This window comes from Mustela erminea, chromosome 7, assembly GCF_009829155.1.
Source record: "Mustela erminea isolate mMusErm1 chromosome 7, mMusErm1.Pri, whole genome shotgun sequence".
Taxonomy (NCBI): Eukaryota; Metazoa; Chordata; class Mammalia; order Carnivora; family Mustelidae; genus Mustela; species Mustela erminea.
The window spans coordinates 84,089,149-84,113,131 of record NC_045620.1 but is presented as its reverse complement, the minus strand read 5'-3'; the positions used below and the strand labels follow the sequence as shown (position 1 = coordinate 84,113,131).

The 23,983-nt window shown below is 38.2% G+C and overlaps 1 protein-coding gene across 1 annotated transcript in view; it reads left to right on the top strand.

The window, feature by feature from the left end:
- The first annotated feature begins 10,137 nt into the window (after positions 1–10,137).
- Positions 10,138–23,983, top strand: part of RAB1A (RAB1A, member RAS oncogene family) — a 29,991-nt gene continuing 16,145 nt past the window's right edge. The window contains exon 1 of the mRNA XM_032352284.1: positions 10,138–10,383. Coding sequence (XP_032208175.1) covers positions 10,361–10,383 — 23 coding nt within the window. The 5' untranslated portion in view covers positions 10,138–10,360. The remainder of the gene's footprint in view (positions 10,384–23,983) is intronic.

Below are 23,983 nucleotides of genomic sequence, written 5' to 3'. Positions count from 1 at the left end.
CGTGGAGAAAACATATGCAGGTGTTCTGGGTGACAGCCTCAGCTGTGCTCCTGACCAACATTTAGCGTTCATTGCCAGCCAGGTAAGTGAGCTATCTCGACTGTCTCCCCTAGTTGACCCTTCAGACTGCAACTGCATGAGAGACATCACACAAAAACTGCTGAGTTGAACCCAGTCAACCCATGGCAGATAATAACAAATTGTTGTACACAGCCATAGAGAACCAGAGCAAAGAGGCCTCTGAATAAAGAATTTCGTTTGACCATGTGGTTCTAAACCCATCTCCAACTGCTTAGAATCCTTAAAAACAGAAAGCAACTTTCACTCAAGATTTAGTGTGGCAGCTTGTACCCCATAGACATTACTGAAGTATTCTTATGAATTAATGAATGATTGTATTTAAAATAAAAATCACTACAAAGCAGAGGTCTTAATCCCAGGGCTTTTTAAAAAAGATGTTGATTTGCCCACTTATAAATTAAACACTTGGGGGAAAAAAACCAAAAACAAAACTCTTCTTCCTTAATTTAAATTTATTTGGCCTCCTGGGCATGGCCAAATCTCCAGACCAGAATCAAGTTAACCTGTTTGATCACAAGTCTAAGCACAAGTAGGAGGATTCTAGAACTGGTTTTGCTGTTGTTGGGCAACAATTTGAATCTTATGTTGTTATGGTAGACTATCATGGAGGCTCATTCATCACTCTTTTTAAAACTTTGATAATGTTAGATTTTTGACTCTCGGGATATTGTCTTCAGATCTCAGAGCATTAAATGTGTTTTTTGTTTTGGGGTTTTTTGGTGGGGTGGTTTGTCTCAAAAATAAAAAGTCACTCAGAAGCGTAACAGAGGACAGCAATCTCTTGCCCACTCCCAGCCAACTGGCGTAAACTGTGTGCCTCTTTCCTCTCATTCCGGTGCTCCAGCCTTGCTAATCTTTTATACTACATATTCCTCCCTGCCACAGGACCTTTGCACATGCTATCTTAGCTCCTACACCCCTTCCTCTCCATTTCTTCATCTTGCTGAATTCATCATTTTTGCTTCAATTCAACCACGAGTTCCTCAAAGATGCTTTTTCTGACCTCTGCAGAGTAGTTGAGGTGCCCCAGTTACATGCTTCCATTGTACCCTATATTTATCCATCAAAACATATTTTGCAATTATAATTACATATTTTTAGTTGTGTAATTACTTTATTTCTTTGAAGTGGTGTATTTTCACATGTTGATGGCACCATCTAGGTAGCACAATGTCTACATCAACATGACTTCACCATTCCAGGCAACTCTTTATCAGGAAGGTAGATGTTACAAATGACTTTACTGTTGATTCCAGGACCTGCCTGAAAGACACATCTGCTCTTCAAATAAAGCATCAAATAACAATTTTTATTTCAAGACTCTGACCTCCTTGCCTCAATTGCTGTGTCTATCAACCCTAAACTATTATATCGTGATCCTTATCCAATGCTAACCGAGACTTCCCTCTCCCCTCAGTGAAAGACCCACTTTAAACCAGACTTTTGAAGTTCAAAAATAGCCCAATTTTGTCCTTAACTTCCTTTGAGATGCTACAGAGGCTATCTAGATAATGCTTTCCCTTACATAGGTAAACAATAAACTGAGTTTTGTCTTATCAACACATTGCTTTAGTGATATTTTTGGAAGGAATGTGTGATGGCGACATCAAATCAATATGTGTATTTAGTATGGTAGCACATTTTTGCCTCCTGAAAAGCTGTTATTAAGTCCATGATGGAAAAGAATGATGTCTTAGATTTGAAGAAATGTAGTAGTTAACAGCTATATCACTTATGAGAATTTACATTTTTCATAAGGGCATAGACCCACTCAATTTTTCTCATTGGTTTATCTCCATGTCAGAACAAAACAGGTGCTTAATTACATAATTGTTGAATGAATGAGTGGATCAATGAGTAGATGACAGACCAAGATAGATGGATTGCCCAGCCAAGTTATGTAATACTGCCATTAGGTGAAATAGAAATTGTCCACAAGGTTGCCATTGTTTTAGAAGTGAATTAAAATGAGTTCCTAGCAGCATATAATAGTGTTGGTGTGGCTTGACTAATTGAAGAGTGAAGGGTAGCAGAATATGCCCTGCTAAAATATGCCACTTTGACATGAGGATGATTTATTATTTTGTGGACTCCTTATAGTCACAGGTGTTACACTCCTCTGTGATGGTTCTGAGACCTACTTAGGGAATCTTTTTTTTTTTTTCTTTTAAAGAGACAGCTGGGGAATTTTTTATCTGATTTTATTTGATGCATCTGTGGCCTTGCCCTGCCATTTACTGAACACTGTGATGACCTTGGCAGTACTCTGCCTTCAAGAATATTCCAAACTGGGGACAACTCCATGGGAAGTAGAAGTTGGGGAACCAGGTGTTCAGACAGAGGTTCTTTTCAGCATATTGAGGGTCTGGAGTTTGATATCTATGGTAGGCATAGCATACTTCAGCCAATCCTTTCCTTTGCCATTTTTTCCCACTGACCATGCCTAGATGGACAGGAGTTTCTTATGTATTACACTTTAACACATTGTTCTTCTTTCTGGGAAGATGGGCTGAAATTTATTTTTGGCTGAGAATATAGGGAAAAGGTTTAAGTAATCCTAGATCTTACTAATATGGCAATTCTTTCCTGAGGATCCAATCAATGAATATGTTGGATGTTTATTAGGTATAAAGCACTGTGCTAAGTACGGGAGGGATATATAATTAATAAGGTGTGGTCCCTGCCCTCAAGGAGCTCATAGTCTAGCTAGAAAACTAAAACATATACACAAAAAAATTTTAACAAATAGTATGTAGTGCTGATAGAACTTTCTGCAGTGAAGGAAATCTTCTTTAATGTCCATTGTTGAGCCCTTGAAATACAGGTAGTGCAACTGAGGAACTAAACTGAATTTTTAACTTAATTTTAACTTATTTAAATAGCCACATGTGGACCAAGGCTTCTGAACTGGACAGCTTCATGTGAGGCATTACATAAGCACTAACAAAACGGCTGAGGTAGATAAGAGAGGACAAAGAGCGTCCACTTCAGGTTGATGTAGATGGGGAAGGCTTCCAGAAAGGGGCGTGATTATAATGTTCTGAGAGGAGAATATGTGGAGGATAGCACTAGCTTCTGGGAACTTTCAGAGAACACTGTTGAGGGTACCAGAGAGTATCTATTGAACAGAGTAGAGTCTTATCTTGGGTTTCATTAATCTGTTGTGTTAAAAAGATGGCTGGATTTGATGAGGCAATTATCTCTCTTTAGTGCTCTGACACTTCCTCTCCAGGGGTCTGAGCAAATACTCTTACTGGCAATGGGAAGAGCACTAGACTGGGAGTCAGGAGACATAGGTTCTATTCTTACTGTGTCATTAACTCACACACAGGCTTAGTTAGGGTTTTGTTGTTGTTGCTGTTGTTTTGTTTTGTTTTGTCTAAAAAGGATCAAGGGTTCTTTAGCAAATATTCTTGAAGGTTGTTGCTGAGTGAAGTTTATTCTTCTTACCGCTTTAACAAAATGTCTAGTTTTGTCTTTCTTTCTTTCTTTTTATTTTTTAAAAGATTTTATTTATTTATTTGACAGAGAGAGAGAGAGAGTGAGAGAGGGAACACAAGCAGGGGGAGTGGGAGAGGGAGAAGCATGCTTCCTGTAGAGCAAGGAACCCAACGCCTGGCTCAATCCCAGGACCCTGGGATCATGACCTGAGCCAAAGGCAGATGCTTAATGACTGAGCCACCCAGATGCCCCATCTTTCTTTCTTTCTTTTTTTTTTTTTAAGTGTATATGCTACTCAGTACTCGTGATGATAAGTGTAGTATTTAATCCCCATCACCTATTTTACCCATACCCCCACCTACCTCCCCTCTGGTAGCTGTTTGTTTGTTCTCTAGAGTTAAGAGTCTGTTTGTTTCGATCTCTCTATCGTCCCCTTGCTCATTTGTTTTGTTTTTTTTGAATTTTCATATATGAGTGAAATCATATGGTATTTGTCTTTCTCTGACCGACTTATTTTGCTTAGCATTATTCTCTCTAGTTCCATTCATGTTGTTGCAAATGGCAAGATTTCATTCTTTTTTATGGCTGAATAATATTCCATTGTATATTTATTCCACCTCTTCTTTATCCATTCATCTGTCAGTGAACACTTGGGTTGTTTCCATAGTTTGACTATTGTAAATAATGCTGCAATAAATATAGGGGTGCATGTATCCCTTTGAATTAGTGTTTCTGTATTTTTAGGGTAAGTACCCAGTAGTGGAATTACCAAATAATATGGTAGTTCTATTTTTACTTGAGGGCCCTCCATACTGTTTCCCACAGTGACTGCACCAGTTTTCTATCTCACAAACAGTGTAAGAGGGTTCCATTTTCTCCACATTCTTGCCAATATTTACTGTTTCTTGTCTTTTTTATTTTAGCCATTCTGACAGGTGTGAGGTGGTATCTCACTGTGGTTTTGATTTGCATTTCCCTGATGATGAGTGATGATGAGCATCTTTTCACGTGTCTGTGGTCATCTGGAAAAATATCTATTCTTGTCTTCTATCTGTTCTTAAATTGGATTATTTGTTTTCTGGGTGTTGAGCTGTATTAGTTCTTTATATATTTTGGATACTAACACTTTATCGAATATATCCTTTGCAAATATCTTCTCCCATTCAGTACATTGTTTACTAGTTTTGTTGATTGCTTCCCTTACTGTGGAGAAGCTTTTCATGTTGATGTAGTCCCAAAAGTTTATTTTTGCTTTTGCTTCCCTTGCCTCAGGAGACATAACCAGAAAAATGTTGCTTATAGCTAATGTTAGAGAAATGACTGCCTGTGCCCTCTTCTTGGGTTTTTATAGTTTCAGTTCCCACATTTAGGTCCTTAATCCATTTGAGATTATTTTTGTGTATGGTGAAAGAGAATGGTCCAGTTCCATTTTTTTTTTTTTTTGCAAGTGGCTGTCCAGTTTTCCCAACACCATTTTTGAAGAGACTGTTTTCTTCCCATTGTATATTCATTGTTGAAGATTAATTGACTGTGTAATTGTGGGTTTATTTCTGGGTTTTCTATTCTGTTCCATTGATCTATATGTTATTTTTTGTGCCAGTACCATACTGTTTTAATTACTATTGCTTTGTGGGACATCTTGCTGGCTCAGTCAGAACAGTATGCAACTGTTGATCTCGTAGTTGTGTGTTTGAGCCCTATGCTGAGTATAGAGATTACTTAAAAATAAAGTCTTTAAGAAATTTACTACTGCTTTGGAATATAACTTGAAGTCTGAAATTTGCCTTTGCCTTTCTTTTTCAAGATTGCCCTGGCTATTTGGGGTCTTTTGTGGTTTCATACAAATTTAAGACTGCTTTAGTTATGTGAAAAATTCTACTGGTATTTTGATAGGGATTGCATTAAATCTGAAGATAGTTTTGGGTAGGATAGACATTTTAACAATATTTGTTCTTTCAACCCATGAACATGGAATGTCTTTACATTTCTTTGTGTCATCTTGAATTTCATTCATCAGTGTTTTATGGTTTTCAGAGTATAAATCTTTCACTTCTTTGTTAGGTTTATTCCTAGATATTTTACTGTTTTTCCTGCAATTGTAAATGGGATTATTTTCTTAATTTCACCTTCTGCTGCTTCATTATTGGTGTATATGAATGGAGCAGATTTCTGTAGATTGATTTTGGATCCTGCAACTTTACTGAATTCATTTCTTAGTTCTAGTAATTTTTTGGTGGAGTCTTTAGGGTTTTCTGAATTTGTCTTCGACAGTTTTCTCCGTGTGTGTTTGTGTGTGTGTGTGTGTGTGTGTGTGTGCGCGCGCGCGTGTGTGTGTGCGCTGTTTCAGAAAGAGGACAACTTCTGGTCTTTCTAGTACTTCTACACCAGGGCAGCTTTAACTCTGCCCTCAAACTGCACAGTCTACCACCTGTACTTCTCTCCAAGGCCTTTCTCTTCTGTTCTCTGACTTTAACTGGGGCCTTGGTTTCCATGCTGGCGGGTAAACTGGATGTTTCTGGGTCACTTTTAGCACCCCTCTTCTACCCTCCACACCTTCAGGTTCTACACCTTGCTCTCTGGAATCTTCCTTCCTTTCCATTCTGGATGCAACTACTCTATGTCAGGACATCGGCCTCTTGCCTAAGTGAATCTAATTACCTTTTAACTAATCTTCCTATCTCCAGTCACCAGAGAACTCCAAAGTGCTTCTTTTAAAACACTGACATACATACATAAATATATACATACATACACACATACAAACAAACAAACATAAAACACTGGGCTGATCACTTCCCTTCTCAGAACTTTTCTTGGCTCTCCCCATGACCTACTGAACAAAGCTGAAACTCCTTAGAAGGAATTTGGGGTCCCCCTTACCTTACCTTAACCTAAATATCTCCTACCTTATCTACCATGGAACCTGTGATCTCTGTTCCTTAAATACATGTGTATCCACACTTCTAGGGTTATGCTTACATTGTTTTATCATTCTGGGATGTAAGGCTCCCTTTTCCCCGTTTCTGCCAATGACCAATATTTTACTTTTTTCAAGGCCTAATTCAAATATCACCTCCTTCATGAAAGCATGCCTAATAGGTTTTTTTTTTTTTTAATTTCTTTTCAGTATTCCAGCATTCATTGTTTATGCACCACACCCAGTGTCTGCCTTCCATAGTACCCACCACCAGGCTCACACAACCCCCCACCCACCTCCCCTCCAAAACCCTCAGTTTGTTTCTCAGAGTCCACAGTCTCTCATGGTTTGTCTCCCACTCCAGTTTCCACCAATTCACTTCTCTTCTCCATCTCCGCATGTCCTCCATGTTATTCCTTATGCTCCACAAGTAAGCGAAACCATGTGATAATTGACTTGCTCTTCTTGACTTATTTCACTGAGCATAAGCTCTTCCAGTCCCAACCATGTTGATACAAAAGTTGGGTATTCATCCTTTCTGATGGAGGCATAATACTCCATAGTATATACGGACCATATCTTCTTTATCCATTTGTCCATTGAAGGGCATCTTGGTTCTTTCCACAGTTTGGCAACTGTGGCCATTGCTGCTATGCATATTGGGGTACAGATGGTCCTTCTTTTCACTACATCTGTATCTTTGGGGTAAATATCCAATAGTAAAATTGCAGGGTCATAGAGAAGCTCTATTTTTAATTTCTTAAGGAATCTCCACAGTTTTCCAAAGGGGCTGCACCAACTTGCATTCCTACCAATAGTGTAAGAGGGTCCCCCTTTCTCTACAGCCTCTCCAACATTCCTAATAGTTTGAATTAGAATTGTTTCCTTCCTCTATATCAGCTCATATCCTTTTTTTGAAAGTCAGGTTTATAATTGAGGTATAATAAATATACAGCAAAATTCACCCCTTTCAGGTATATAGTTCTGTGAGTTTTGATAAGCAAAACATGTAGTTGAGTAACTAGCCATCACCACAATGAAGCTATACAATATTTTAGAGAAACCAAAAAGTTCCATTGTGTCACTTTGTAGACAATTCCCTCTTCCCATTCCTAGTTCCTGGCAATCACTGACCTGATTTCTGTCCCTATACACTTCATATCATTTAAATGTATTTTTTGCATTTTCCCCTACAGGCCTTGCAGACAGAGAGATGTAATCACTCACCTTTGTATTGTTCATGGTTCTAAGTACAAGTTCCAGACACACTTATTACATACCCGGTCATAAATATTTGATAAATGAAAAAAGGAAGAATGGCAGACCAGAAGAAAGGAAAGAAGAAAAAAGAAATGAAGAAAAGAATGAGCCAAAGAATAAGTGGACAAATAGCCCTAGGAAAATTCTGATTCAGCGATGGGGCAGCCAACAGAATAAATGCTAGTTTAATAAATTATTCTGAGTTATTAATCTGAACTACAAAAGCAGTCATTCTTAAACACCTAAACATAAAATATATTGAAGTTTGAATCAGCAAAACTGACAAACTCAGTTTGGGGAGGAAATCTTTTTTTTTTTTTTTTTTAAGATTTTATTTATTTATTTGACAGAGATGTCGAGCAGGCAGCAAGGCAGGCAGAGAGAGGTGGGGGGAAGCAGGCTTCCTGCTGAGCAGAGAGCCTGATGCAGGGCTCGGTTGAGCCACCCAGGCGCCCCTTGGGGAGGAAATCTTAATGTGAATGACATAAGTTGTACTAGCAGGTAGGAAAGAACCATCCACCACTCCCAGGCTAAGCTGCCTCTGATCTCCTCACATATCACACCACCATTACCAAGATATGAAATATTCTGTTCTTGGTACATAGCACATGCATTTAAAGCTTCCAGGGGAGTTAGGGGAAGGAGAAAGGTAATGTTAAGTGGCCCAAAGTTACGGTGTTTTATGCTTTGTTTTATTTAATTCTTACAAATACTCTCTCAATGAAGTTAAAAGAAATTAGGAGGTAACTCTTTATTGGGAAAGGAAATAGATAATTAAAGGAGGTTTAGTGGGTACTTCCTAAGGGGAGAGACAAGTTAACAAACATTTTTTATTTCAGGTTAAGTTCTTTGGAGATTCTGAGTTTTTCTTCTGTGAAATCACAGTAAGCAAGAAGGGATAAGAGTCCAGAGTAATAAATTTTTGGGGGGGATGTCTGTCATTGATCCATTCAGGGTACTTCTGGTGTGGTGACCGTATTCATTTCAGAAGCCAGTATCATGTGAAAGAATGCTAGTGTGCTGTTTGATGAGGTTGTCAGCAAAGGCACATGGTGGCATTTGGGGGTTAAGGAGTATAGTTACTAAGTGGGTAATAATAACTGCTTTCTTTCTATATTATAGTGTCACGAGAATTTAAAGTGATTTTGCAATCACTCTTGGGAGATAATTTCTTGGTTCTTAGGATAAGTTGGAAGATAAACTTTGGACAATGTATTATACTATGCCCTTTGCAATTAAATAACCCAAGATAATATGTTAACGTTTAGTGGAGATTTAAATTCCTGAGCTGATTAAAGAGAGTTAACACTATTTGGTTTTATAAATGTTATTACTCCCGGAGTTTCTAGGCACTAGGTAGTGATGAATAGCTTCTTTCCCTCACTTATTACTTTTCAATCTTGCAGAACAGCTCAGCATTAAGTAACTAAAATTACAGTTCAAATTGAGGCCTGGGACCAGGGCAAGATGATCTTAAATTTCTGGCTGACTTCGCGCTGCATCGCTTCCCCGAAAAGTGGAGCCACTGAAAACTGTGGGTTCATCATGGAAGTGCTTTTTCAGGAAGAGAAATCTGGCTATGTGTGCAAAGGGTCTGGGGCAGAGAAGAGAGGCAGCCTCCATTCGGAGGCTCCTGTAATATCGAGGCTGAGGTGATCAGAGCTGTGTGGGAAAGGGAATGGTAAAAAATGAAAACAGAAATTGGTAGTGTGGTCTGTGGCCAACACTGGACGATGACCAGATCCAGTGAGGTTGGGTGAGTAAGGAAGAGAACTGAAAGAACAGCTTCATGTTCTCCAGAGACCTGAAGTTCTCTACAGAGGCCCCTCGACTCCTCTTACGTCCTTAGTCCTTATCGCCGACGTCCTGGGATCCGCAGGAAAGCTCAAGCTTCAGGCTGGCTCACAGGCGGAAGGACCCTCCGGGCGTACACTCCAGCCGGCCTTCTTTCCCCGCCTCTGCTATCAGGCTGTCTGTCCCTTGATTTCTACCCTTCTCTTCTCACCCTTCGGAGTCCCCAGATCACCCCCCGCCCCATCCTCAGTTCGTGGCCGACACCGCCCTCTCTCCTCCACTCCCCCTCCTCCCCCTCTTGGGGCGCTGACTCGCCCGGCTGCCACGTCTCACTGATGACATCACCAGGGCCGCTCGGTCTTAGCCAATCCGCTAGGGGGAGTCCGAGCGAAGTCCTAGCCAGCGAGTCAGCGGGGCGGGGAGCAGGGAGGGGCAAGAGGGGGAGGTGAGAGAGTGGGGAATGGGGCGGGCGACAAGCTCCCAAATACGCATGCACCAGGAGCGCGGGGTTTCGCGGGAAGTTGAGTCCTGGCTGCCGCGCCACACCGTAGGTCTTCAGCGCCCACTGGGTGTTCGAACTCTCTTTCCCGGCGTGCCGCGCGGTGAGGCCGCCCTCTGCGCTGTGTAAAGACCCCTTGGTTTAAGGCTTTCCTATTTCCTGGTTCGCCGGCGGCCATTTTGGGTGGAAGCGATAGCTGAGTGGCGGCGGCTGCTGATTGTGTTCTAAGGGGACGGAGTGGGGAAAGACGTTTGCTCTCCCGGAACAGCCTGTATCATTCCTCTCCCTCGATTACCCGTGGCGTGAAGAGTCAGGGCGGAGGCTGCAGCAGCAAGGGCGGCGGTGGCGGCGGCGGCAGCTGCAGTGACATGTCCAGCATGAATCCCGAATAGTGAGTGCTGGAGAGCACCGGTTGGCTGGGTCCGTGGGCCAGCTTGGAAAAGCTTAAGGGGGGAGAGGAGGGCTGAGGCAGGGGTGGGAGCCTCGGCTGCGGTAAGGTGAGGGTCGTAGGGCAGGAGATGCTGGCGGCCGGGAGCCGGGCCCCATTGTCTGACGGAGAAGGGGCGGCCGGGGGGAGGGGAGGGGTCGGGCCGGAGGGGTGAGCCGCCCGGGCCTGGACGGGTCAGGTTGAAGGCCTTGAGTGCCGGACCGGTGCGGAGGAGCAGTCTTTCGAGGGTGTTGGGGCGTTTGGGAGTCGGTGGTGGGGCGGTGGGAAGGGGTAGCTTCACGCGGAGGCAGTGACTTTTGAAGGAAGACTTGTTTTTAAGGGGAGAGGCTAGGGTGGGAGAGCTCTCCTAGAGGGCACTGTCAGACCCTGCGCCCGCACTCTGCGGAGCTGTCAGAATCGTCAGGGTGGAAACCAGGCTTTACTTGTAAATCTTGAGCTTGTTGGCTCTATTCTTTCACCCTTCCGGCCAGGTTGCATGTAATATGGATGCGTTTCAGGACTGCGTGGGATTGGGGGGAATGAGTAGATGGTGAGAAGAGATTTTAAATTTTTAGTGTTTTTTAAGTTATTTCCTGGAGTTCTTCAAGAACTCAGGGGGCCCATTGCCTTCCTGAAAACCTGGACATTTGTGAGAATTTTTTTTTAGAGGACACTGAAGTCATTTTGTCTTCTGTAGGTCGAGAAATAACAACTAAGACTTAGGAACATTTTTCTGATATTATCAGATTAAAGGATGACTGCTGTTAAGTTGAAAGAGAAACGAATGGGCTCTATCATCTGTAGGTTTTGGGTTACCTGCTTGAATGCTCAAAGATAGGGAGTGAGGTTCCATGACGTGTCATGAAAAGTTAATGCATTTCTTTTTCTTGCTTACTCAAGAAGTCACCACAGCATATGTGACACACCTGACACCTTTCCTGGGAATTGGTGTTCACTTTCCTTGGGAAGACTTCGTGGGGGTCTCCTTAATGGCCCTTTAAAATCTCCTTCAATTTAGTATATAAATTAATGAGTAATTGGAGATTTGATTAGTATGCTTCTTCAGTATCAGAAGGCTTTGGGGGAAAGAGGGAATACTTATTTTTAAAGTAAAAATCGGTATTTTAAAAGCTGAGTATATTTGCTCCTTTGGTCAGTTACTGCTAAACATTTCCCCTAAAAGGTCCACCCATCAGTTTAGCTGACTGTCATGTGTGTGTCACATGGCTCTTGCAAAATGCATTCTAACTTCAAGTTTTGTAATACGGTGGTTTGATGCCGAAATGTCCCCCTTTGCACTAAACAGATGCCACTGTATTTCATTAACATTTTATATACTTTAAGAAGTTGAGTGTTCTCATAGTGCCATATTTGCTATGCTGGCCGTTTTTAATTTATCAAGGACTCCGAGGACAGAGTTGGTTTTGCACGGTTAGGGAGATCAGGGAGGTCCCTAATTTGGTGGTTTTCCTGGCAGCAATAAAGTACATGGATTTGCAGACTTGTAAACCTCCTCTTTTCAGGGAGTTTCTTATATTTGCTACATATACTACTATAAATAGATCTTTAGGATTAGTTGAATAGAACCATGACAAATTAGCCTCTGAATTTGTTTCTCCTTTTGTAAAATAGGATAGTAGGAGTTGTTACTCCTATCAGGGTAGTTGTGAAATTCTAGTATAGGTAAAAGAAAACATAAGAGCACTCTAAGTGGTATACATTGTTATCACGTATGACATTCCTATAGTGCTAGGATTTAGGAATATGATCCTTACCCTCAAGGAGTTTAAAATGGGCTATAGAAAATAGATAGTTATATATGTCAGATACCAGTAGATCTAGTTTTTTCCACATGTGCAGGATAGATAGGAGCAACAAGATTTCAGAGGAGGATGGAGGATTGTGGTTGGCCAGTTGGGTTCAGGAAAATGTATAGAAAAAAGACTTCTGAGGGAATTATTAGCAATAGGTTTAGAGAAGTAGTAGGGAAATGAGGATTTTTCAAGGGGGAGGAAGGAAGAGTTGTTAATAAATGGCAGTGATGGCAGTTTTTAAGTAAAACCGTGCCAAACCATCGGTCAGATTAATGACCTTAACAGAACGAAACCCAGAAATCATTTTTATACTTGTTCTGCCGTTGACTTAGCCAGTACCAGGCCTACTATATTTCTATTCTAGACTGTATCTATACAGTTTGGAAAAAGTTTGGAAAAACCTTTGGAAGAGCATTACTGAAAATTATTTGGAGGAAAGGTGCTGGATATTTTATTGGAGAAGGTCACAAGGGCAACCAGCAGGCAGATTTTTAACAATGTGACCTCAGCAGTTTTTTCATTCTGTCTTTAATGAAGTTTGTTAACCATCATAAAAGTAATTAGTGAAAAATTGGAAAATAGAGAAAAGAAGGAAAGAAATTCTTAGAGTTTTATCACCGAATACAGGTCTCTTTACTTTAATACCTTGTTCTGAACTTTAAAATCTTAAATTTTTCTTAAATTGAAACTTTTAATGGGTCAGTGCCTTTCATGATTCTATGATGTTGTCTTAATACCTACCATTTATAGCTATGTGTATGTTGGGTATATTATATATTATAATACATGTGTGTTACAGCACACACTTATATGCTAATGTGAAGGGGGGATAGTATACTAGATAATGTTTAAAAGTCCAATCTGAATATTCCTTGGTTTTGGTTTTCATCTACTAATTTATTCCTTTTAGAAACATTTAGGGAGGGGGTTTGGGAGAAGGGGGTGGGATTATGGACATTGGGAAGGGTATGTGCTTTGGTGAGTGCTGTGAAGTGTGTAAACCTGGTGATTCACAGACCTGTACCCCTGGGGATAAAAACATGTTTATAAAAAATAAAAAATTTAAAAAAAAAAAGAAACATTTAAAACTCCTTCATGGGTGCCACTGAATTTAGTAATGAAAATGGGTTCTTGACAAAAGAGGTTTGATTCTCTCAAAAAAACCAGGATTTTAGATTATTGGTTGACATAGGATTACTTGGAGGTAGCTTTTTTATTGAATTTACTTTATGATCTTTAAATTATAAGCTTGTTTTGGGAGTGAGGATGATAAATACATCAGTCAAAGGTTAAATTTTAAGCTGTCCCTTTGACTACTTTCTGTGTTATTTGGCTAATAGGGAGAAATGACAACCCTGGCTTATCTTTATAGTAGAAATTAAGGGTAATGACTGATTTGTTTGAATTTCAAGTACAGACAAAAAGAAAAAGCAACTGAAAGTGAGATCTGAATAGTGGAAAGATGGAAAAGATCAGAGCTTTCATTTTTCTGGAGATCTGAAGAAAGATTTTGATTTTCTGAGCTAGGTGGTGAAGCAGGCAGTGATTATTTCAGCACACTGGTTGAGAAAATGCTTAACATTATTCTCATTCCAAAAACATTTTTTCTAATCCATTAGCTTTTAGTGGATTTTTTTTAGTGTCAAGGAAATCATTTTGGCTACTTCATCTATAAGGAATGTGTTAATAAAGTATGTTTACCTATCATGGATATTCCAGTTAACTGTAATAGGAAGGACTGTAGTAGTCTACTTGGATCAACTGTAGTTCTTTAATGCAGAAAAATTTTATAGTAAATGCATTGTTTTGTTTTATTTTGTTTTTTAATATGGCTCTGGAGTGATGTTTAAGATTATGGCTCAAGATTTAGTCAGTCTTTTAAACTTTGCTCTTCTATCATAGTAGACTTCAGGAACATTTGACTTTTTTCCCCCCCAGCAGTGTGCTTTGAATTAATTTGTTTTTAAGGTAAGGATTTGTAAAAGCAGCTTAATCAGTTTTGTTGTCTGTGTGTCAGTATAATTTCATTAATAAGTATGTCATAATTGGCTGTCATAGAATTTTTATTTAAAACTTTTTTAATTAGAAAAGCATAAATCAACTAAAAGTAAGTTGCCTTTTTGTTGGTTGTCTTGATGACGTTTTGGTGGTGTTGGTAGTGGTTTGAAAAAATCCAGAAAATTTTAAAGAAGAAGAATAACCAGTATTCTCACCATAGGGTATATGATTTCTTAATGTCTGTAGAGAATCAGCAAGTATGATTCTTTAGGTAGTGTAAGTTTCTAGGTGCTCTACAGAATCTGCAAAATGAATCTTAAAGAGTTTTGTGTGAATAGACGATCTTATAAGATCATTTGAAGATGACAGAAATTTTGCATTTAAAAATTTCTTTTTCATAATTAAGTTATAATGAGAGTTGACTTTTTTTTTACATATTCCAAATAAAATTTTTAATGTTTAAAAAATAATAAAGATGGAAGAGCTTCAGAATCAGATGTTCTCTTGACAACTCTTTAATTGACTTTTGAAGAGAATTTTGCTTTATAAGTAATTTTATGTCTTAGTTCGGTCTTTTTAATTCTGGAAGCAGTCAGTAATTTGTGGTCTAACATTTTGTTATATTCACATCCTTTTAGCAGTCCCTTGTGTGCATGTGTTTTCTTGGCCACTTTTCACTATAAATTTAGGATAGTTCTATTTGTAGTTGTAATAATTTCATTTTTAATTAATAGATTCTTTTTGCTACTGTTATCTACTTTTGTCTCTAATATATGAAAATATTTAAAGTCTAATAAAATCCTTTTTAAAGTTTTTGAGTTTTGTTTTTGTGTTTTTTAAAGATTTTTATTTATTTATTTGACAGAGATCACAAGTAGGCCGAGAGGCAGGCAGAGAGGAGGAAGCAGGCCTCCTGCTGAGCAGAGAGGCCGATGTGGGACTCCATCACGACCTGATCTGAAGGCAGAGGCTTTAACCCACTCACAGCCACCCAGGTGGCCCGAGGTTTTTTTTGTTGTTTTTTAAAGATTTTATTTATTTATTTATTTATTTGACGGACAGAAATCACAAGTAGGCACAGAGGCAGGCAGAGAGAGAGAAGCAGGCTCCCCGCTGAGCAGAGAGCCCAATGCAGGGCTAGATCCAAGGATGCTGGGATCATGACCTGAGCGGAAGGCAGAGGCTTTAACCCACTGAGCCACCCAGGGGCCCTGAGATTTTTTTTTTAAGATTTGCGAAAAAATACTTTGTATCAAGGTGTAAATAAACAAAAAATGGTTATAGGATGCCAGCACATGAGATATTTTAGATGTGTCACTTACAGTTTTTTTTGTTTTTTTTTTTACCACTCTGTCTGAACTCAATTTTGGAGTTTTAGTAATAGAGTTAGGCAAAAAGACTTTTTTTTTTTAAGTCTTGCAGGGAGAAGGGAGTGGTCAGACTATTCCACTGTTTTCCTGTAGAAGGTGGAGCTGATACTGCTTCTTTGATGTCTACAATAGAATTTAGGGAAGAACCCCTAGGTCTTGCTTTTCTTTGGAACTGCTCTGTGTTTCAGATTATAAAATGGTAATCGTGGGGTGATATTTGAAAAAAAAAAATAATAGTCTTGAGGAGCAAGAGAACAAGTGTTGGTGTGTTGACTGACTTTAATAATTAAAGAAATTAAAGAAATGGGGTACAAAGGAAAAGTAGGAAATGAAGCTTTCCTTGGTAATTTTGTGACTGGTTGGCTCAGGTGGCCAGAACACTCAGCTTTATTAAATCCAAGGTTGTGATAGGTTCTGATTAAGTTTACTCTGTTCCCTGTTTGTGGACTCCTAATTATGACAAGAAGTGTTGTATGTTAGTTAGTGCCTTTGTGCACATGTGGAAACATCATTTTTTAATAGTAGCTAGTATTTAACAAGTGCTTACTCTGTGTGCTAGCTGCTTGGCATAAGGTCTTTACACAGGGTATTTAATGCCGTCTGCCCTTCAAACTAGTGAGCTTTACAAATGAAGTTGAATGATGTAATTGAAGTTGTCCAAGAAGAGTGATGGATTCTGCTTGTCTGAATATATTTCCTTTGAATAACAATAGTACTTAAACGGAATTATTATTTCCACTCTGCCTATAGATACTTTCCAACAACTTGATTGAGGGTAATTATTCTTTTTTAAAGTTTTTATTTTAATGCTAGTTTCTTAGCAGAGTTATATTAGTTTCAGGTGTACAATATGGTAATTCAACACTTCCATACATCACCTGGTGCTCATCGCAACAAATTCACTCCTTAATCCCCATCACGTATCTCACCCATTTCCCACTCCCCTCCCTTCTGGTAGCCATCAGTTTGTTTTCTATATTTAAGAACCCTTTCTTGATTTGTCTCTTATTTTTTTTCCTTTGCTTGCTTGTTTTGTTTTTACATTCTACATATGAATGCAATCATATGGTATTTGTCTTTCTCTGATTGACTTACTTTGCTTAGCATTATACTTTAGCTCCATCCATGTTGTTGCAAATGGCAAGGTTTCATTCTTTTTTTATGGCTGAATAAAATTCCATTACATATAAATTCATATTTTATATATCTTTTGTCCATTCATCAATCGATGATCACTTGGGCTGCTTCCTTATCTTGGCTATTACAAATACTGCTATAAACATAGGGGTGCATGTATCCCTTTGAATTAGTGTTCTTGTATTCTTTGGATATATAGGGAAGTTAATCTTTTTTTTTTTTAAGATTTTACTTATTTATTTGACAGACAGAGATCACAAGTAGGCAGAGAGGCAGGCAGAGAGAGAGAGAGAGAGAGAGAGAGGAGGAAGCAGGCTCCCTGCAGAGCAGAGAGCCCAATGTGGGGCTCGATCCCAGGACCCTGGGATCATGACCTGAGCCGAAGGCAGAGGCTTTAACCCACTGAGCCACCCAGGCGCCCCTAGGGCAGTTATTCTTAACCCATTTATGGTTATGTATTCCTAGGAGCATTTGATTAACTCTCTGAACCTGTTTCTTTATGCATACATGCTCATACATTTTGCATAAAAGTGCAAACCTGAAAATGATGATTTAAAATCTGGTATTCTAAACTAATTAGTTTTAAAATGTGAGATGTGTTTGGGCACGCTTTATTTTGATGACCTGTTCTGTTCTTTTTCTTTTTTTAAAATGCTGCCTTTCTGTTTCTCATTAAGTTTTTAATACATGAGTCTTGTTTTCCAAGTTTTCCAAGAGCCTTGAAACAGAGGCATACTAACTTCACAGACCATTAGCGTTCTCATGAAGAGCAATAGGTCATCTTTTTAGTATCTTTACTACCTCAGAATGCATATGGATATAGTTAGAATAAATGCCTAACCAAGTTTAATATAGTTTAAGCTTTTGATGGAACTTATAAAAATAGTTGAATAGCTAGGTTTACAAAAGGACATTTGAAGCAGCTTTGTGAAATACATGCTGTGGGTAGTTATTTAGTGCTCTATTTGTAGATTGGTAGCACCTGTCTTCATGAGGCGCAGTTGGTTCATCACTTATTAAAAGCTAATGAATTCTGAACTCTAAAATTTACCATGCTTTTTGAGCTGAGCTAACTTATTCTCTACTAATGCAAATGTTCTAAGTTAATTTAAACAGTAAATCACACTTTTCTTTATATTTGGTCAGGTCCTGTGTGCCAGTTCATAGATGGTTTGATTTCATTCTGATAGGTTTTTATATGTATGATTTAACTTACATTTTTATCATCTAAGTATATAAAATAAATCATTGAAGGAAAGTGATGTGATAAAAAACTCATTTGGAGTTATAAACCCTAGGTTTAAGTTCAGTCTGCCACTTACCTCTGCAAGTTATTTGTGATTTTTGAGCCTGTTTCTTTATCTAAAACATGTGATTAGTACCACTTCAGGTCTGAGTCTCCAAAGTAAACTGTACAGTACTATGCAGATGTTATTTGACATGTATAATCTAATAAAGGATGTTAGAATATATGTAAATGGCAAGTGGTTTCAGTTTTAAAGCTTTTCTCACACATGATTAATCATCACACAATTGTGTCTGTTTTTGTCTAACAGTTTTTCAGTACAGATTTTTTAAAAATCTTCAGTAAATGTGTACATGTATGTGTGTATACACACGCACACACATGCACACACACTCAGAGTTAATTTAATCTTAGAAGAAAGCTTGATAAAGAAAACAGCCAGCTTTTTCTCTGTCACCAGTAAAGATTATGCTAAGGGTTGGGGGGTTTTTGTTGTGTTTTTTGATTATGAAACATGGACTCTGCTCCCAGGTCCTTACCAATTAGTTAAGAACATGACTCATGCTCAGACAAGTATAATCAGTATCATAGCATTAGCACAGACTAAATCTTGTGATACTTTCAAAGAATATAGTGGCAAAATAGTGCAAAAGATTTAGAGAAAAGGCCTGTGATTTCTATTATTAACAGAAGGTTTGATTTAGCTGGAGGGTAACAGAGCACTGTTGAGCAGCAGGATTTTCCAGAACCCTTGGTGCTAGTAGTGGGATGTGGTCAACAATTAAGAATTTGAGTTGTTACCACCAGCCATAAATTTTATGTATGTAAATTCTTTCTCTCAGTCCCATGAAGAAATAGTGTCCTAGTTTTAGAGATGGGGAAACAGAGGCAGAGAAGCGTTAAATGGCTTGCCTAAGGGCTTTCAGAGTAAATAGAAGAATTGGAATTTTAACTCAAGGGCCTGTGATTTCACAGTCGTAGTATGTTTTTTCTAATTTAGTGTGTGTGCTTAACTCCAGGAATTTAAAATTTGAGCCAGTTAATTAAGTGACTAACATTTCTGTGGTCAGTTTGTTTTAAAATTCATGATTAGAGAGGTCTTTTTAGAAATGTTAAGGGTTTGTGAAGTACATGTTATAAGGTACATGTTACGGTCTTTGATTTTCTTCACATCTTGTGCTGGGTTGATATTTAAAGCTTCTTTAGGCTTGAAGTTAATTATTGCATCCATTCTCAGTTTTTCTACCCTCCTGCCTGTTCTTGAATATTGACACTTGGGGCCCAAGAAGTCATGGACATTTTTCTGTGAGTAAAAGCAGGTGAAGCAGAGAACTGTCTTTTGCTGGAGAGGGCACAATTGCTGCAGACCCTGTTACTCTTTTATGTGTTACTAGGCTTTGGGAGTTGTGACTGGTGTGATCATAGTACTTAACCACTGTTAGTTGCGTAATTTTTAAACTTTCGCTTTAGATTTCAGTAGTGAACTCATATTTTGTCAGCTATTTGAACAGAAGCTTGGATAAATAGCTTCAAAGTTTTTGTCAAAACACTTCACGGTTTTCATCAAGTTACCTTGCAGTTTGGAGAAGGGAATAATAATAATAGTAATAGCCACTTAGTGTGCTCCTGTATTGTGACAGATACTGTGCTACAGGTTTTAGAGGCATTATTCCTAAATATTTCTAATGCCTAATTCTTATTACTTCTATTCCTGACAAGAAGCTTAACTGGATGATAGAGGGTACTAATGGAATTTCTTACAGATGAGGAAATTGAGGCTCATGGTAGGGAATGAGTACCTTGCCTCAAGATCTGACAGCTAGTATGTGGTGGAGTCTGGATTCAAATACAGGTCTTTCCAGCTCTAAAACCCACGCAAGCTTTGAGAGATAGAAGAGGTAGAGGATAACACACCTCCTCCCTGGCATAGTTTCAGCAAATATTTGTTATATAGGTTGTGAGACCATCTATCTACTTTCTTGTCCACTTGAATGACTTGGGACTTCTTTAGCACTACCAAACTTTTCTTCGCTTTCTGAATTCCTGCTTCAAATTTTTAGAACACTGTTCTAAACAGAGCTAAAGTGGAACCTGGAAAAAGTGATTGTCTCTAAATATCAAAAATGTGTAACCTTTAGGAGTAGGTTATGGGGACAGTTTTTAAAGAATTGCTTGGCTATTTCCTTAAATTTGGAGGAATGGCTCTTGTACTCTCAGATTCTTGATAATTGATTATTTTGACTGTTTATTTTGACTAATAGACTGCTTTTGTCCATAGCTGGAGGTTTATTTTACTTAGTGTAACCCTCAAAGTAATTAATGTGCGCTTTATAAAATTCAAACAATGTAGAAACATGTGAAGGAATGAAAAGTTCTTACCTCTTTTCTCCAGCTTGATGGTCAGTTTTGAATTCTTTTCTGTGGAGCATACTTAAAATGAGTGAGGAAGAAAAGTGGATGTTAGTCACAATTAACTGCAGCCCAAAATTTCAATTAATCATTCTATACCCCAAAGTCTAATAGTGTATAGTTTAATAGTGAATTAAAATTTGGCCACTGTGTCATGATATCATAGTCATAATTTTGTTTTAGTTTTTATTTATTTATTTATTGACAGAATGACAGCGAGAAGGGGAACACAAGCAGGGGGAGTGGAAGAGGGAGAACTGCGGGAAGCGTAATGTGGGGCTGGATCCCAGGACTCTGGGACCATGACCTGAGCTGAAGGCCAACGCTTAACCATTGAGCCACACAGGCGCCCTGTTTTAAATTTTATATGTGAACTTAGTTTTAGGCTATTCTCAAGTATGATATTTATAAAAAGGTAAAAATAACATTCCCATCATGCAAGTGAATTTGCAGATAAAAAACAAATTTACTTTCCACTGAACTTTTGAAAATACTAGGCCTTTTCTAAGGTATATTTATAATATAGGTGATGTTATGAATTTTGTATTTTGGGGGTACTGCGTGGATAAAAACAACTTTATGTTATAGTCCTCCACTGTTTTACTTTTGTCTTTTCTTCCTTCCAAAGGTTGGGGTGATGAAAGTTTGTTAGTGTCAGTCAACTTTCCTTTATAAAATATTCACTGACATGTGAACTGTATCTGATAAATTTTATTTCATAAAAGAAGAAAAAAATGTTTTTCATTTAACCCAAAAAGTTGATTTCTTATACTTGTGACTGTATTGGGAATGTGCCAGTCCTATCGGCTTATAACCTCAATCCTACTCTCTACCTACTTAGAAATCATTTCTGTTATGACAGTTATACACTGAACAAATTTGCAAAGGTGTGAAGTCTTTGAAAAACCCTCTAATTAACACTTTTTCCTCCTCAACATTTTTTTTTGTTATAAGAGTAATAAGAGCTTACTGCAGACTTTGAAAAAAGTATAAAGAAAATATCAATTGTAATCCTAACATTTAGAAGTATCCATTCCCCCCCATATTTTTATGTATGTGAAGATTTAAAAAAATAAACATGTGAAATGGGTTATACTAAATAAAATGTAATTGTTTCACATCAGAGTGTTTCACATAAACAGTCTTTTTAGAGATTTTAGAATTTCCAGTAGCATTTTATTTTACTTTATTTTTTTTAAGATTTTATTTATTTGCCAGAGAGAGAGAGAGAGCACAAGTAAGCAGAGCAGCAGGCAGAGGGAGAAAGAGATTCAGGCTCTCCACTGAGCAGGGAGCCCGATGCGGGCATCAGTCCCAGGACCCTGGTATGGTGACCTGAGCTGAAGGCAGCCGCTTAACCAACTGAACCACCCAGGTGCCCCACCAGTAGCATTTTAGATTCAGACATAAGCAGATTAATGCCTTACTACATATTTTATGTATGCAGTTTGGTAACTTCATGAGAAGGAAACCATTTTACCTAAGTACAGTTTTGAACCAAAGTTTATTTTAGTAACTTTTTAAAAGTACAATGCTTAATACTCTCACAGTAGCATTAGTATAATGCATCATACTCTCTCAGTAGCGTCTTTTTTAAAGGTACAGAAAATTTTCTGTTAGTGCTTGCATGCAAAAATGATAGTATCAAGATTATGTCCAAATCTTAAATAATGGAAATAAAGAATCTCCAATATTACTAAAATAGACCATGGATTGAATTACAGGAGAAACTGATAGCAAAAAATTTTTCACTTGGTTTATTTTTGCCCCACAATCCAGTTGTTAAAGGCTGTTGATTTCCCCAAATCTACCCCTTTCTGTCTAGCCTTAATCTATGTTAGTCTTACCTTAACTTTCTTAGCTTTCTCACTAATCGTCTCCTCTTTAAATTAAAAGTATTATCTGCTTGTGTTGTTCCAGGTTCAAGCAGCTTATAAGAGTTTTCCCTGAAAATAAAAATTCTTGTTCTTCAAAAGCAGCTGTTAAGATTTTATTTTATTGATTATAGCAGATACATGATTTGTTGATTTAACTTGAGAAAACACAAAATATATGTCTCTTTAAAAAATATTAGGAGCTAACTTTTCAAAGAGCTTTTTGTTTTGTACCCATTTAACTAATGTCCTCATACTTTGTTTTTTTTAAAACCTTTTTATTTTGAAATAAATTTAGATTTATAGAAGAGTTGTAAAAATAGTACAGAGAATTCCTGTATACCCTTCACCTAGCTTCCTCTAATATTAACATCTTTCATACCAAGGTACATTTATCAAAATTAAGAAATTAACATTGGTACATTATTAACTAAACTATAGACTTTTATTACAGTTTCTTCAGGTTTTTTTTTTTTTAAGATTTTATTTATTTATTTGACAGACAGAGATTACAAGTAAGCAGAGAGGCAGGCAGAGAGAGAGGAGGAAGCAGGCTCCCTGCTGAGCAGAGAGCCCGATGTGGGGCTCGATCCCAGGACGCTGGGATCATGACCTGAGCCGAAGGCAGAGGCTTTAACCCACTGAGCCACCCAGGCGCCCCTCTTCAGTTTTTTTTTTAATGTCCATTTTCTTTTGCAGAATCTAGTCCAGGATGCCATATTGTATTTAGTTGTCCTATGTATTAGCGTCCATCAGTTTCTGAGTTTCTCAGTCTGTTTTTCATGGTCTTGACACTTCTGAAGAGTATTCTTAGGTATTTTGTAGAATGTCCTTCAATTTGGATTTGTCTGATGTTTTCTCATAATTGAACTGGGGTTATGGACTTTGGGAAAGATATTGTAGAGGTGAAGCACTCTACTCACTACATCATATCAGAGCATACATGATATCAGGATGACTTATTCTTGGTGATACTCACCTTAATCACTTAGTTAAGGTGGTATCTGTCAGGTTTCTCCATTGTAAAGTTACTGTATTTCCCTTTCCGTATGCTTAGAAAGCAGTCATTAAGTGCCCACACTCAACAAAATGGAATTAAGTCCAGTTCAAAGAATTGGTGGACATACATTAAAGCCACCACTGCAGTAAGTATTTGGGGGGACATACTTTGAGGCCATGTAAATATCCTGTTTTTCCTTAAGTTTCATTCACAACTTTTAGCATTCACCAGTGGATTTTGCCTTCAGTGGTTCTTAATATGGTGATTTATTGATACACGTTTCTACTTCTCTGATTCCTTCTACACATGTTATGTCTCTTCTCCCATTTATTTATTTAATAATTGATAGCAGTATGAATTCATGGATGTTTATTTTGTTCTTTGGCTTATAACCCAGTACATGGTGGTTTATTTTGTGGCTCTAGTTATTCTGCCTTGACCAGTGATAGAACTTTCATGTTGGCTTCTGTGTCCTTTTGACATGCCATGTCCCCATCTGTTTTTTTAACCTAGTTTTATCCGAAATGTTAATCAGTCATGGCTGTAGATCTTCCTTAGTTGTATTTCACAATGAAAGAAAAAGATTAAAAATGCAAAATTAAAATGCTCTCTGATCTGTTAGCATGTGCTTTGTAAAAGGCACAATGCTTGATTTTGGATACACAGAATAAGTCAGTTTATCTTCACACTCATAGACAGATATGTCAGACATGAGA